General features: G+C 37.7%; 1 protein-coding gene across 4 annotated transcripts in view; it reads left to right on the top strand.

The window, feature by feature from the left end:
* Positions 1-10,718, top strand: part of CUL4B (cullin 4B) — a 45,355-nt gene extending 34,637 nt beyond the window's left edge. For all 4 annotated transcript variants that reach the window (XM_070365384.1, XM_070365383.1, XM_070365386.1 and 1 more), the window contains exons 16-21: positions 1,174-1,281; positions 2,082-2,195; positions 2,873-2,978; positions 3,941-4,113; positions 6,189-6,341; positions 8,324-10,718. In XM_070365384.1, coding sequence (XP_070221485.1) covers positions 1,174-1,281; positions 2,082-2,195; positions 2,873-2,978; positions 3,941-4,113; positions 6,189-6,341; positions 8,324-8,419 — 750 coding nt within the window. In that variant the 3' untranslated portion in view covers positions 8,420-10,718. The remainder of the gene's footprint in view (positions 1-1,173; positions 1,282-2,081; positions 2,196-2,872; positions 2,979-3,940; positions 4,114-6,188; positions 6,342-8,323) is intronic.
* The last annotated feature ends 1,649 nt before the right edge of the window (positions 10,719-12,367 follow it).

Here is a 12,367-nt window from a genome sequence, read left to right as displayed (position 1 = left end):
AGGATGAGTTTGGAATAATTGATGAGTTTGGAAAAGAAATAGGGGAGGGCTTATTACGCATATGTAGAAGACTGAAACATGGAGAAGGAAATGGTAGCCCACTCCAGTACTCTTGCCTGGAAAATCCCATGGACAGAGGAGCCTGGTAGGCTGCAGTCCATGGGGTCGCGAAGAGTCGGACATGACTGAGCGACTTCACTTTCACTTTTCACTTTCATGCGTTGGAGAAGGAAATGGCAGCCCACTCCAGTGTTCTTGCCTGGAGAATCCCAGGGATGGGGGAGCCTGGTGGGCTGCCGTCTATGGGGTCACACAGAGTCGGACACGACTGAAGTGACTTAGCAGCAGCAGCAGCAGCATCTAACCACTGGTGGTGAGTTGCAAGTTCAGAGCTAGTGATGGAGATGGAAGAGGTGATAGAGTGGTTGTATAAGGCCTTTGGGGACCTTGGGAATGAAATGGTAGATCTATATATTTCGCAGATGTTGGTAGAAGCTAGTTTTGAAACATTTAAGATTATAGGTAATAGTGATAGCAAGATAGATTTTCCTCTCCTAGGGTTTTAACAGTGATTTCTTTACCACTATGTTGCTGTGATGGGAGATGAGGGTGGAAGACTCGAGAAAGATCAGGGTTAGTAGGATCATGGGTCCTGTAGTAGCTACAGAATAGGGTCTACCTGCTTTGCCCTCTCCCCTTCTTCTTCCTTCCCCATTTCAGGTCACTCCCTGCAAACACACAGTGGAACAAGTGAAAAACCAGACACTTGGGCTGGCTGGTGGGGTGAGGAATGGGGGGTTGCTGCCAGGTTTTCCAAGCCATGTAGGGGTCTCCAAAACTGGATACTGCAGGTGGTATGGGGAAAAGAATGAAGAAGAAATCCTGTAACAGCCCAGTCATATGTGAGAAATTATTTCAGTTGTTAATGCCTCTGAAGGAGTCACCTGATCCTTGTGTACATTGTAGCAAAATGTTACCTGGTGTATTTCTCTGGCACTTCTAATATAGGCTTCATTTATAGTCCTTTTAATAGTTTTGCCTTTTATTTTAAAGATGGTCAGTATCGCCTGTAGTTTTGTAGTGAGGAACTTCTTGAATGGGTCATTTTTATGGTATGGAATGTATGCATTTTTATTTTTTAAGATCTCAGTGTGTGTGTTGATCTTATTGTAGTATATGCAGAACCAGAATGTACCTGGGAATATTGAATTAACTGTGAATATCCTGACAATGGGTTACTGGCCAACATATGTGCCTATGGAAGTTCATTTACCACCAGAGGTAAGAGTTGTTTTAAAAGTTTGTGTAAACACAGCCACACCAAATGTCAACTGTTTTTAATGTTTTATTCTTTTATTTATATTACTCTTGTATCATTAGAGCACAGGTTAAGATGCCAGTTCCTTAGTTTGGGGCCAGTGTCCTTGACTCTTCTTTCAGTTCCCCAGATTGTATTAGTACCCATCACTGCCCAACTCTCAAAAATTCTTGATGGTATATTACCTGGGCCAGAGGGTGGGATTGCTGAGTGATGGATACTTGAGTAAATCCCTCATTAAGAGAGAAAATGTGGAAACAAGAACAGGCCTAAGGCAACACTTTGAAAAAGGCTCACAATTGGTAGGTGGTAGGAAGAGGTAACCTAAGAAGGAAACCAATGAAGAAACACTAGCGAGATAAAGGAACCAGCAAGGTCCAGAGGCACAAAAAGCATTGGAGATGAATGTTTCAGAAGAGGGGATGGGACTTCCCTGGTGGTCCAGTGGCTAAGACTCCCGGCTCCCAATGCAGGGGGCCCAGGTTCGATCCCTGGTCAGGGACTATATACCATATACTGCAACTAAGTTTATAAATAAATATTTTTTAAAAAGGAGAGGATGATAAAATGTTGCAGACAGATCAGAGAGGGTAAATCTGATAAATGCTATTAAATTTGGTGGTTATTACCTTACATCAAAGTGATCAGTGGCCCTATTGGGTATAGTCTTTAAAACTTCCATACATTTTTACACATGTAAATATAAAAAAGTAGTGAATGTGATACTGGACACAGAGCTTAAATAAAGCATTATTTGTTGTAGATGGTAAAACTTCAGGAGATTTTCAAGACATTTTACCTTGGCAAACATAGTGGCAGGAAACTTCAATGGCAATCAACTCTAGGGCACTGCGTACTAAAGGCAGAGTTTAAAGAGGTAAGTAGATATTCCCCCAACTTAGTTTTCATCTTCATCTTTGATACTGAGATCATCCCTCTTAACTTGAAGGTTTTTAAGGTGTTTTATAACTTTGTCTTATATATGCGCATGACATAGTGATAGCGTGTCACAGCTCTGTGTATATGATTGTGGTCTTTTCCACATTTGATTGGGCTCTGCTGCACCTGTGGATGCAAAATTCAAGCTGCCACTTTTGACAGGAAACTTCTTTTTTTGTTGCTGGGAGCTAGAGAAGAGAGTGGGTGTTAAGGGGAACAGTTCTCATATCTAATTTCAAAAAATCCTACAGCTTTTCATGACTAATCTGAATCAGACAAATTGAAAATGCATTGAAATAGTGATTTCTTACTGCTTGTAATAAATATCTGTAATGACACATAAAGCTGAGTTATTAATTTTCATTAGTTTGTTGTTCTGTTTTAATTATAAGGCTTAAAAAAGACCTGTAGAAAGGTCACTCAATCCTTCCTCCTATTTTAGGTAGGATCACACCTAAACCCTCCACTGAACACACTGGCTTTTCTGGATAATGTTAACCTGTATTTTTAAATCCACTAATTGAAAAATGCTTTCCAGTAAGAGATTAGTTACTTGATTAATTTTCATGTGCTTTTTAAAAAAATGATGGCTTAACACTGTTGTTTCTCCAACAGGGTAAAAAAGAACTCCAGGTCTCTCTTTTTCAAACACTGGTGCTGCTAATGTTTAATGAGGGAGAGGAGTTCAGTTTAGAAGAGATCAAGCAGGCTACTGGAATAGGTTTGTGTTGAATCAGTTGATTAGCAAGCATTATTCAGTGTCCACTGTGTGCACCCTACTTGATTAAGTGGTCTGGGGGACTCTAAAGAAATAATCCCTCTCCTCAGCACTTAGAACCATGGGGAAAAGGGGAAATGACACTTAAAATAATTTCACAACCAGTGAGTACCAGTCTGTGGTACTGATGGAGTGTGTTAGTTCATTGAAGCAAGAGATCACTGTGGACTGGCACAGTGGGGAACGCCTTCATGAAGGAGGTAGGGTTTGAGCTGGGCCTTCAGATTTTAGTTATGTTGCAAGAGGAAACACCATGAGAAAAGGTATGGAGAAAGGAATGAGCACACCTTCGGTGGGAGTCATTTGGGCAGCTTGCCTAGAATCAGTAGATAGTAGGGCAGCTTGGAAGTTGAAGAGATTCCAGGCCAGAAGCTCGTGGGGTAATTCAGGCGTAAAGTGACAAAGAGCTTAGACTACAGTGAGGCCAATGAGAAGAGAGACAAGGCATCTCTAAGGAAGCAACTGCTAGATACATGGAGGATGAAGGAGAGGAAAGAGTTAAAAGATGATTCCAGGATTTCTCACCAGAGTAGGTTGGTGGCTTCATGACTAACAATTGGAAAGAAGATGCATTTTTATAGGGAAGATGATGACTAAAATATTGGACATACTGAAATTGATGAGCATATAAAAGCCAGGTGGAGGTAGCCTTTAAATGTGGGACTGGGGAAAAGTAGGATGTCATTTCTGAAGGTGTGATGGTTATCCACATGGAATGATAATTGAAGCCTTTAGAGGATGACCAGGAAAAAAGCGATTCGGTGGGATAAAGAGGATGTTGTTCATGAACCTTGAGGAAAAAGGAAACAATTGTAATAGATGGGTAGGGTAGAAGCTAGACTGAGCTACAGCTGTCCATGTTGATGTGCTAGTTACAGATAGCTAAACCACTCTTTCTTCTTCAGAGGATGGAGAGTTAAGGAGAACATTGCAGTCATTGGCTTGTGGCAAAGCCAGAGTTCTGGCGAAAAATCCAAAGGGTAAAGATATCGAAGATGGTGACAAGTTCATTTGTAATGATGATTTCAAGCACAAACTTTTCAGGATAAAGATCAATCAAATTCAGATGAAAGAAACGGTACTTTTTTTTGCATTCTCCTCATCCTGATGTACTGGAATTATATGTGTTCACAGTAAAGATTTATAAAGAAGATTTTAGCATAGAATACCACCAGCATCCTTAATATTATCTGGGCCTGTATCTAGCTCAGTGTATTTCAGTATTTGATTTTGCAGGGTTTTGCAGGGGGTAGGGGAGAAGGCAGTGGCATCCCACTCCAGTGTTCTTGCCTGGAGAATTCCAGGGATGGCAGAGCCTGGTGGGCTAACTTCTTAGTATTATAAATAAAACAGCAAGGTACATCTCTGTACCTAAATCTTAATCTTTCTGATCTTCCCTTATAAATTTATCATGGAAGTAGATCTTTTGGGTTAAAGAGTGTGAACATTTTAAGAGTCTTAATTTATTATGCTATTTTGTGTTCCAGAAAGACTGGACTGATTTACACTGATAGCATGAGTGCCTGTCTCACTGTGCCCTCGCCAGCACTAAAGATTATATTTTCATTTTCTTTTTCTTTGTCTGCCAGCTTCCTTGGTGAAAGTGAAATGATTTAGTTAGTACTTTTTTGATCAACAGTAAATATTTTTTTTTTGTCATTTGAGTTTGTAAGAGACTTTTATTAAGGAAACCAGCAACTGCAGCATTTCCTGAAACCAGTTGGTTTCAATCCCAACAAGGTTTAATGTAGTACTGGAGAAAAAGTTCTTATATGGGGTAGTGGTCAATGTGGGCTTCCCTGATAGCTCAGTTGGTAAAGAATCCGCCTGCAATGCAGGATACCCTGGTTCAATTCCTGGGTTGGGAAGATCTGCTGGACGAAGGGATAGGCAATCCACTCCAGTATTCTTGGGCTTCCCTTGTGGCTTAGCTGGTAAAGAATCCACTGCAATGCGGGAGACCTGGGTCCGATCCCTGGGTCAGGAAGATCCCCTGCAGAAGGGAAAGGCTACCCACTCTAGTATTCTGGCCTGGAGAATTCCATGGACTGTATAGTCCATGGGGTCACAAAGACTTGGACATGACTGAATGACCTTCACTTTGACTTTCAGAGGTCCATGTTAAGCTTCCCAGGTGGTGCTAGTGATAAAGAACCCACCTGCCAAGGCAGGAGACATGAGAGACACAGGTTAATCACTGGGTCAGGAAGATCCCCTGGAGGGAGGGCATGGCAACCCACTCCAGTGTTCTTGCCTGGAGAATCCCATGGACAGAGGAGCCTAGTAGGCTGTAGTCCATAGGGTTGCAAAGAGTCGGACACGACTGAAGTGATTTAGCATAGCACAAAGGTCAGTGTTGCAGACAAGTTCCTGTCTTGTTAACATTCACATCAAAGGTGTGATGTTCCCTTAAATTACCGTGTCATTTTAAAACATGTATGCTGTATCAGAAAGAAGCTGACTACAAAATGCCCGAACTAGGGACTTCCCTGGCAGTCCAGTGGTTAAGACTGTGCTTCCACTTCAAGGGGCATGGATTCGATCCCTGGTCAGGGAATTTACAAACTGCACTGTGTGGCAAAAAATAAAAAAGCCCAAACTACTCTTAATTTAAGTACTAAAGAGGAACATGCTAGCTGTAACATTAAAATTGGTTAACTGGCTTTTTAAACTGTGCATTTCTGATTTATGTATTACAAAATAAATTTTAAAGTTTGAAGTTTGACTCTAATTAGCTTAGCTGGGTGGTACCATATTTTGTTTGAGTCAGATGTCAGTGTCAGTCACTTTTACAGATAAAGCTAATGTTATACAGAAATCTGGTCAGCAACTGCTTGTGACACATTAAGATTACGAGAACAGAGTAAAAGGAAATGATACATTCTTCATCAGCTGTCTCTCTAGAAAAACCAAGATGGTATTTTTCTATTAACTAATATTGGCATTACTTCATTGATACAGGACACTAGGACAAACAGGAATTATGTTTGTAGGGGGTTTTTTTTGTCATTGTCTGTATTTATGAGGTTTCTTTTGATAATTCAGCATATTTAAAGTGTTAATTGTGTCATGGCCCTAAAACATACAGTTTGTGTAAGTAATCAGGTTTCACTTCAGGTATAGTTTCTAAGTTTAAAACTTTTTTTTTTTTAGGTTGAAGAACAAGCTAGTACCACAGAAAGAGTATTTCAAGATAGACAGTATCAAATTGATGCTGCAATTGTTCGAATTATGAAGATGAGAAAGACACTTAGCCACAATCTCCTTGTTTCAGAAGTGTACAACCAGTTGAAATTTCCAGTCAAGGTAGGTATTTAAGTATTTTGTTACTGAGCTGCTTATATATAAAAATTATATTGTTTTATATGTATATAAATTAGATTTTATAGATACAAATCTTACAAACATTGACTAAAACCTGAAGACCATTTAGAGGGACAAAAGTTTTCATTTCTCGTGCTCATATATATGATTAAAAAAAAACAACCTTTGTTGGCATATGTGGGCAGCTGTGACAAAAGGGGAAAACAATTTATAAAAGCTCTTATACCTGAAACTTGAAATTTTCAAGTTTATTCACTTTAATTTTTTTTAGCTTCTTTGTTACTTAAAAAGTTTTTTTTCCTCCTAAGAATACCTTGCTATTTGATAGATGTGGTTATTTTAATTAAGTCTTCTGTTTAAGTCTTCTGTTTAGTTAGCTTGTGTAAGGGTCCATTAAAAACCATACAGGCAAAAAAAAAAAAAAAAACCATACAGGCAATTATATTCCAATTTAATAAAACTCTATAATGTCATCATTAGGCATCTTTTTGTAAAATTTAGTGATAGTTCTGGCAAACTAAAATTAGTCATCACATGGATGTGTTTCAATATAAATTCCCAGTAATAAAGCACCTTTGACAATGTGGTGGTGTACTGGACTGTATCTCATGTTGTAGAAGATTCCCAAACTCTTGTGATGATAAATACTTGTTAGACTTTGGATAGACTCTCGGCTGTTTCACCTTTTGAGCTTGTTTTCTCTTTTGTAAAATGGGAGATGATAATAGTACTTACCTCATAGGATTATTTTGAAGCATAAATGAGATGATACTTGTAAAAACTTAGCACTGGGCCTGACACATAAATGCTTGTTAGCTGTCGATACTGTCTGCTCATGACCACACTCTCACCCTCATCCTATGCCTTAACAATCATTTCACCTCCAGCCAGAGAGCCCACTGATACTAGCTAGCTAAGGAAGTTATTAGGACCACTATAATAAATATGCTGATATTTTTGGTCTTTCGCCATAATTAAGAGCAAGTCATTCGATTTTCAAACCTTGGAATTCACATTTCACTGAAATTTTGACTGCCCAATCAAACTACTTTCCCTCTTTAAGTTTCTTGATCAAGTAGGCATTTTACACAATCTGAAAAGCTGTTAGCAAGCAAGATTATATTCTCTTTAAGGCTAGATACAAAAGACAGTGGACTTCTGTTGCCCAACAGCTAAGAATGCAATTGAGAACAAGCTATAAGCTTTCTTAATGATTTTTCAACAAGTAGAGTTTAAAAATTCAAATCATTTTGGGCAAGTAACAGTTAAATCTTACATTAAACCTGAAATACAGAGATCTGAATTATGAGATGATAACTTCACTTATCAAGCCATTTGTTGTAGTAATCTTGTAAATAGTGATTTCCATAGTATATCTGTAATTTATAAAAATGCAACCTGACTTTGAATTTGAGTAAACTCTGGGAGATAGTGGAGGACAGAGGAGCCTGGTGTGCTACAGTCCATGGGGGTCTCAAAGAGTTGAACACAACTTGGCTACTCAACAACAGCAGCAACAAAACCTGACTTTGAGAACCAGCTTTTTTCCAAATTTAGGATCTAGTTATCTTCTCAAACTATCTTGGCAAAACTAAATAGCATTCTGTTTCCTTAAACTATAACATGTTCTTCATGTGAAGTTATGATGGTCTTTTGTATTTGTGCAGAGAATCGCTGGTTCTTAGCAGACCTCTTTAAAATAGAGAATGTACTATATAACAGTAGGACAAGATATGACAGTATAGGTATAGTAGAAAAACATTTTTAACCTGATTTATTTTCATCATGCTTTCCTCTTTAAAATTAAGGAGATTTGAAAAAGAAAAAAAATATTAAGGAGATTAAATACATTGAGTGAGCCAAAGCTGTTGTTTTTTTTGTTTTTTTTTTCTTTTAAATCGAGTATTGGTAAAGGGGCTTGAGCCATTGGGTTATGAACACTGAAAAGTTGCCTTCTCTTACAGCCTGCTGATCTTAAGAAGAGAATAGAATCCCTAATTGACCGGGACTACATGGAGAGAGACAAAGAAAATCCAAACCAGTACAATTACATTGCATAAAACGTTGTTGGCCTTGAAGCAGTTGCTGTCATATACAATAGCCAGTGGATAAACTAACCTGTTGTTGTTTGAATTATTTTATACTACCAATGACCAAATGAAGCAGTGTAATGGGAATAGTTGAGTGACTTTTCAGTGGTTAACATGCCCATTTAAAGAGTAATACTTACCTTTAAGAAGAATGTTGTTGAACTCCTTGCATGTTATTTAGTATGATGTGCAGAAAACTCTTTAAGAAAGTACCCGGTTTTCATGATTCCTATTTGGAACTGGGGAAGAGGTCCTTATGGCTATTAAAGAAGGAGGAGGGGGTTCTTATACACCATTTAATTATGAAGCAAAAGGTTTATTTGCTTAAAATGTCATTTAAAGATACTTAAACTGCATGCAAACTTTATTTACTGTACAGAGTTCTGGATGTATTTATCAAATAGAAAAACCACCCTGGACTTGATTGTTCACCTGTTTTGTGATTTCCCTTGAAGAGAAAAATACGTTGTCATAGCTCTTGATATTTTACTAAGTAATGTTCTGTTACACTGAAAGGGATGTTTTTAAAATTTTTATTTGGAAACAAGTTTTCAAGTAGAGGGACAGTTGCTTACATATTGTCTTGTATACACATATCCTAAAATGTTCGATTTATGAGATGTGTGTATATGGTTCAGCCCTGAGTTTACTGTGCTGATTAACAGGTACTTATAAAAATAGCTGAAATAGAAAATTGCTGATCAGTTGTGCTAGAAGAACATGGTAGGAGAGAAAAACCCAACTGTTTCTTCATATTAAAAATGAATATAATATGAACATTGCAAAAGAGACCAAACCCACATTTTGTAACTTTTTACAAGAGCAAAAATTCACAAACTAGTTTTCAACTGCCTTTAGACTTCAAAATTGTTTGGACAGTTTTGTCTTTAACTTGGACCAATTGTAGATTGTTACAGGCTTCCTGGGATTTAGCATTCCTATTTTCTCTACCAAAGTTTTTTTTGGAAGCACCTCAACTCTCCTTTGGAGAAGGCAATGGCACCCCACTCCAGTACTCTTGCCTGGCAAATCTCATGGACGGAGGAGCCTGGTAGGCTGCAGTCCATGGGGTTGCTAGGAGTCAGACATGACTGAAACAACTTAGCAGCAGCAGCAACTCTCCTTTTTGTTGGCATATTAGTCTTTCCTGTCATCCTTATTTTAACTTCCTTAAAGCCCTAGATAGAACTAGATCCTTCCTCATTTTCCCTACATACCCCCTCATTGGGATTTCAAATTCTGTATTATGCTGATCTTATTCTTTGCAAAGTTGCTTGAAGGTAAAGAGTTCTCATAGCCACTGGACACCTGCTTTTCAGAGGAATGTCTTAGGATTGTTCATACATAGAAAAACAGCAAAAGTATTGTTTTTTTCAAATTGATAATGTGAGTGAAAAGCTTCTCTTTACCATCAGTGGTTTTTGGTTTTGTATTTGGGGTTTTATTTTGCTTCCTTGTTTGTTTTTCCTGAAGTTTTGAAGGGAACTGATCTTGGAAGAGAAGCAGAAATTTTGTTTTGGTTTAAAAAAATCAGAACTGCTATAATGCTTTTTGCAGCAGTTTATTTCCTTGACTATTTGAAGCTATTGGGAAGAATACCTAGATCCTAACCCTCAGCTGAGAAGACTTTCAGCTCTTGTGTTTGCTATTGATTGTTTTCTTGAGTTCTCAAGGACCTGTGACCATATTTGTTTTTAAGTTGGCTGTTTTCTAATTGCATCACTTTACACACTGTTGTCGAATAATATGTGGTATTTAGAATGCCGCCTTAATTATTTTGAGCAGACATTGCCTGTATTTTCTTAGCACCTCCTTGGTTTTCTTACATGAACTCATCTGACAGGGAAATGCAGCTTTTTTGTTTGCTCTCTCTGCATACTGGACCGTCTAATCTAAGTCAGTGTTCTAACTAATCCCTGATGGTCTCTGAGCTACTGTTCTACCACACTCAGTAGTTACGTGCTTCAGGAATTTTTCGGTAGAATTGGTCCTATTAGGAGACTCGTGGTGTGTCACCGTTGTTATCTTAAAAGCTGGTCCCTTCGCTGAGGCTCTTAATGTTTTGAAATTTTGATGCTATTTCAGCTGAAAAAAATTGGTAAGACTATTTTAAAAATTGAGGGAAGCCATTTAAGAAATGGAAAAGTAATCGCAAACAACATTGGGTAGTTGTGACTTTCAGTTCTGTATCAGTTGAATTTTTGTGCTCTTTTCCCTGTGTACGTGGTGGTTCTATTTTTCTCCAATAAAACTTTTTATTTAAAAAAAATTTCTGGAGAAGATCTTTAAAATTCAGATATTGTAAGAATGTTATAAAACCACAGAACTTAAAACCTTCCTAATGATTAATGAATTCATAGTTGTCAGTGTTATTTTTTTAAATTTCTCTTTATTTTTGTGATGGTTTGATGATAATGTTATAGGAGTGTAGAGGGGAAAGGATGGTAATGGGTGATTTCCAGGAATCCTCAAGGTGAGTATTCTTAACTGTCCTGTTTTAGAAAAATCAAGCACAAGTATAAACGTTGTTTCATCCAAATCTTTAAAGTCAAATAGTTTATAAAGTCAATATGAAACTAGATTAAAGTTGAAAAGTTATTTGTTGTTTTTGTCACTAAGTCATGTTTGACTCTTTTACAACCCCATGGAGTGACTGTAGCCTACCATGCTTCTCTGTCCATGGGATTTTCCAGGCAGGAATATTGGAATGAGTTGTCACTTCCTTCTCCAGGGATCTTCCTGACCCAGAGATTGAACCCGACCACATCTCCTGCATTGTTAGGCAGGTTCTTTACCATTCAGCCACTGAGGAAGCCCCAAAGTTGAGAAAGAAAGAAAGTCAAGTTGCTCAGTCATGTCCGACTGTTTGTGACCCATGGACTGTAGCCCACCAGGCTCCTCTGTCCATGGGATTTTCCAGGCAAGAATACTGGAGTGGGTTGCCATTTCCTTCTCAGAGATCTTCCCAACCCAGGGATTGAACCCAGGTCTCCCACATTCTAGGCAGACGCTTTACCATCTGAGCCACCAGGGAAGTCCTCAAAGTTGAGGATTGGTGTTTTTAAATATTTACTAGAATTCACCAATGGAGCTATCTGGTCCTGGGCTTGATTTTATGGGGAATTTTTTTATTATTGATTCAGTCTCTCCATTTAGCAGTTTTTTTTTTATCTGATTTTCTATTTCTTATTGAGTTGGTTTTAGATTTTGTTGTAAAATAACTACTCTGACTTTTGTCTAGTATTTGCTTAATAGCCTTTCTTTATATTCTCATATTTTAGTGAGTCTCTTCATGTTAGATGAATTTTCTCATTTTTTCCCCTAATCTGGCAATTTTTGTCCTTTTTTTTTATAATATACATTAAATTTTTTTTTTTTACTGAAATATGGTTGACAATTTCTGTCCTTTAACTGGAAAATTACATCTATTTGCATTTGTTTCTAACATCTTACTGGTTGCTCTCTACCTGAATTTTCTTTGCTTTTTCTCCTTTCTCAGCTTTAAGAAAAAAACACATATATTGAGTTCTGTTTGTATACTTTTTTATTCCATTTTCCCCACTACTTATTTGGAAATTATATATTCTATTTCTTTTCTTTTACTGATTACCTTCGATATCTTAGTATGTATGCTTAAAATCTAAAATGAGTGTCTAAATTTTCCTCCCAATTAATACAAAGATGTTAGAAAACTTTAGTACTGATCACCTCTTCCCCAACTTACACAGTATTGTCCAGTGCTTTAGTTTTCTCCTCTTTTTTAAAAATGAATACTACAAATTAAAACAGTCTGCTCAAACACCACCTTCTCAGGGAAGCTTACCATAGCCATTGTATTTAAAATTTCAACTTGCCCACCAGCCCTACCACACACTACCAATTCCACACTCACCCTACTTTTTTGCCTTTTTCACGTAT

This window comes from Bos mutus, chromosome X, assembly GCF_027580195.1.
Source record: "Bos mutus isolate GX-2022 chromosome X, NWIPB_WYAK_1.1, whole genome shotgun sequence".
Taxonomy (NCBI): Eukaryota; Metazoa; Chordata; class Mammalia; order Artiodactyla; family Bovidae; genus Bos; species Bos mutus.
This window is presented reverse-complemented; position numbering and strand designations above follow the sequence as displayed.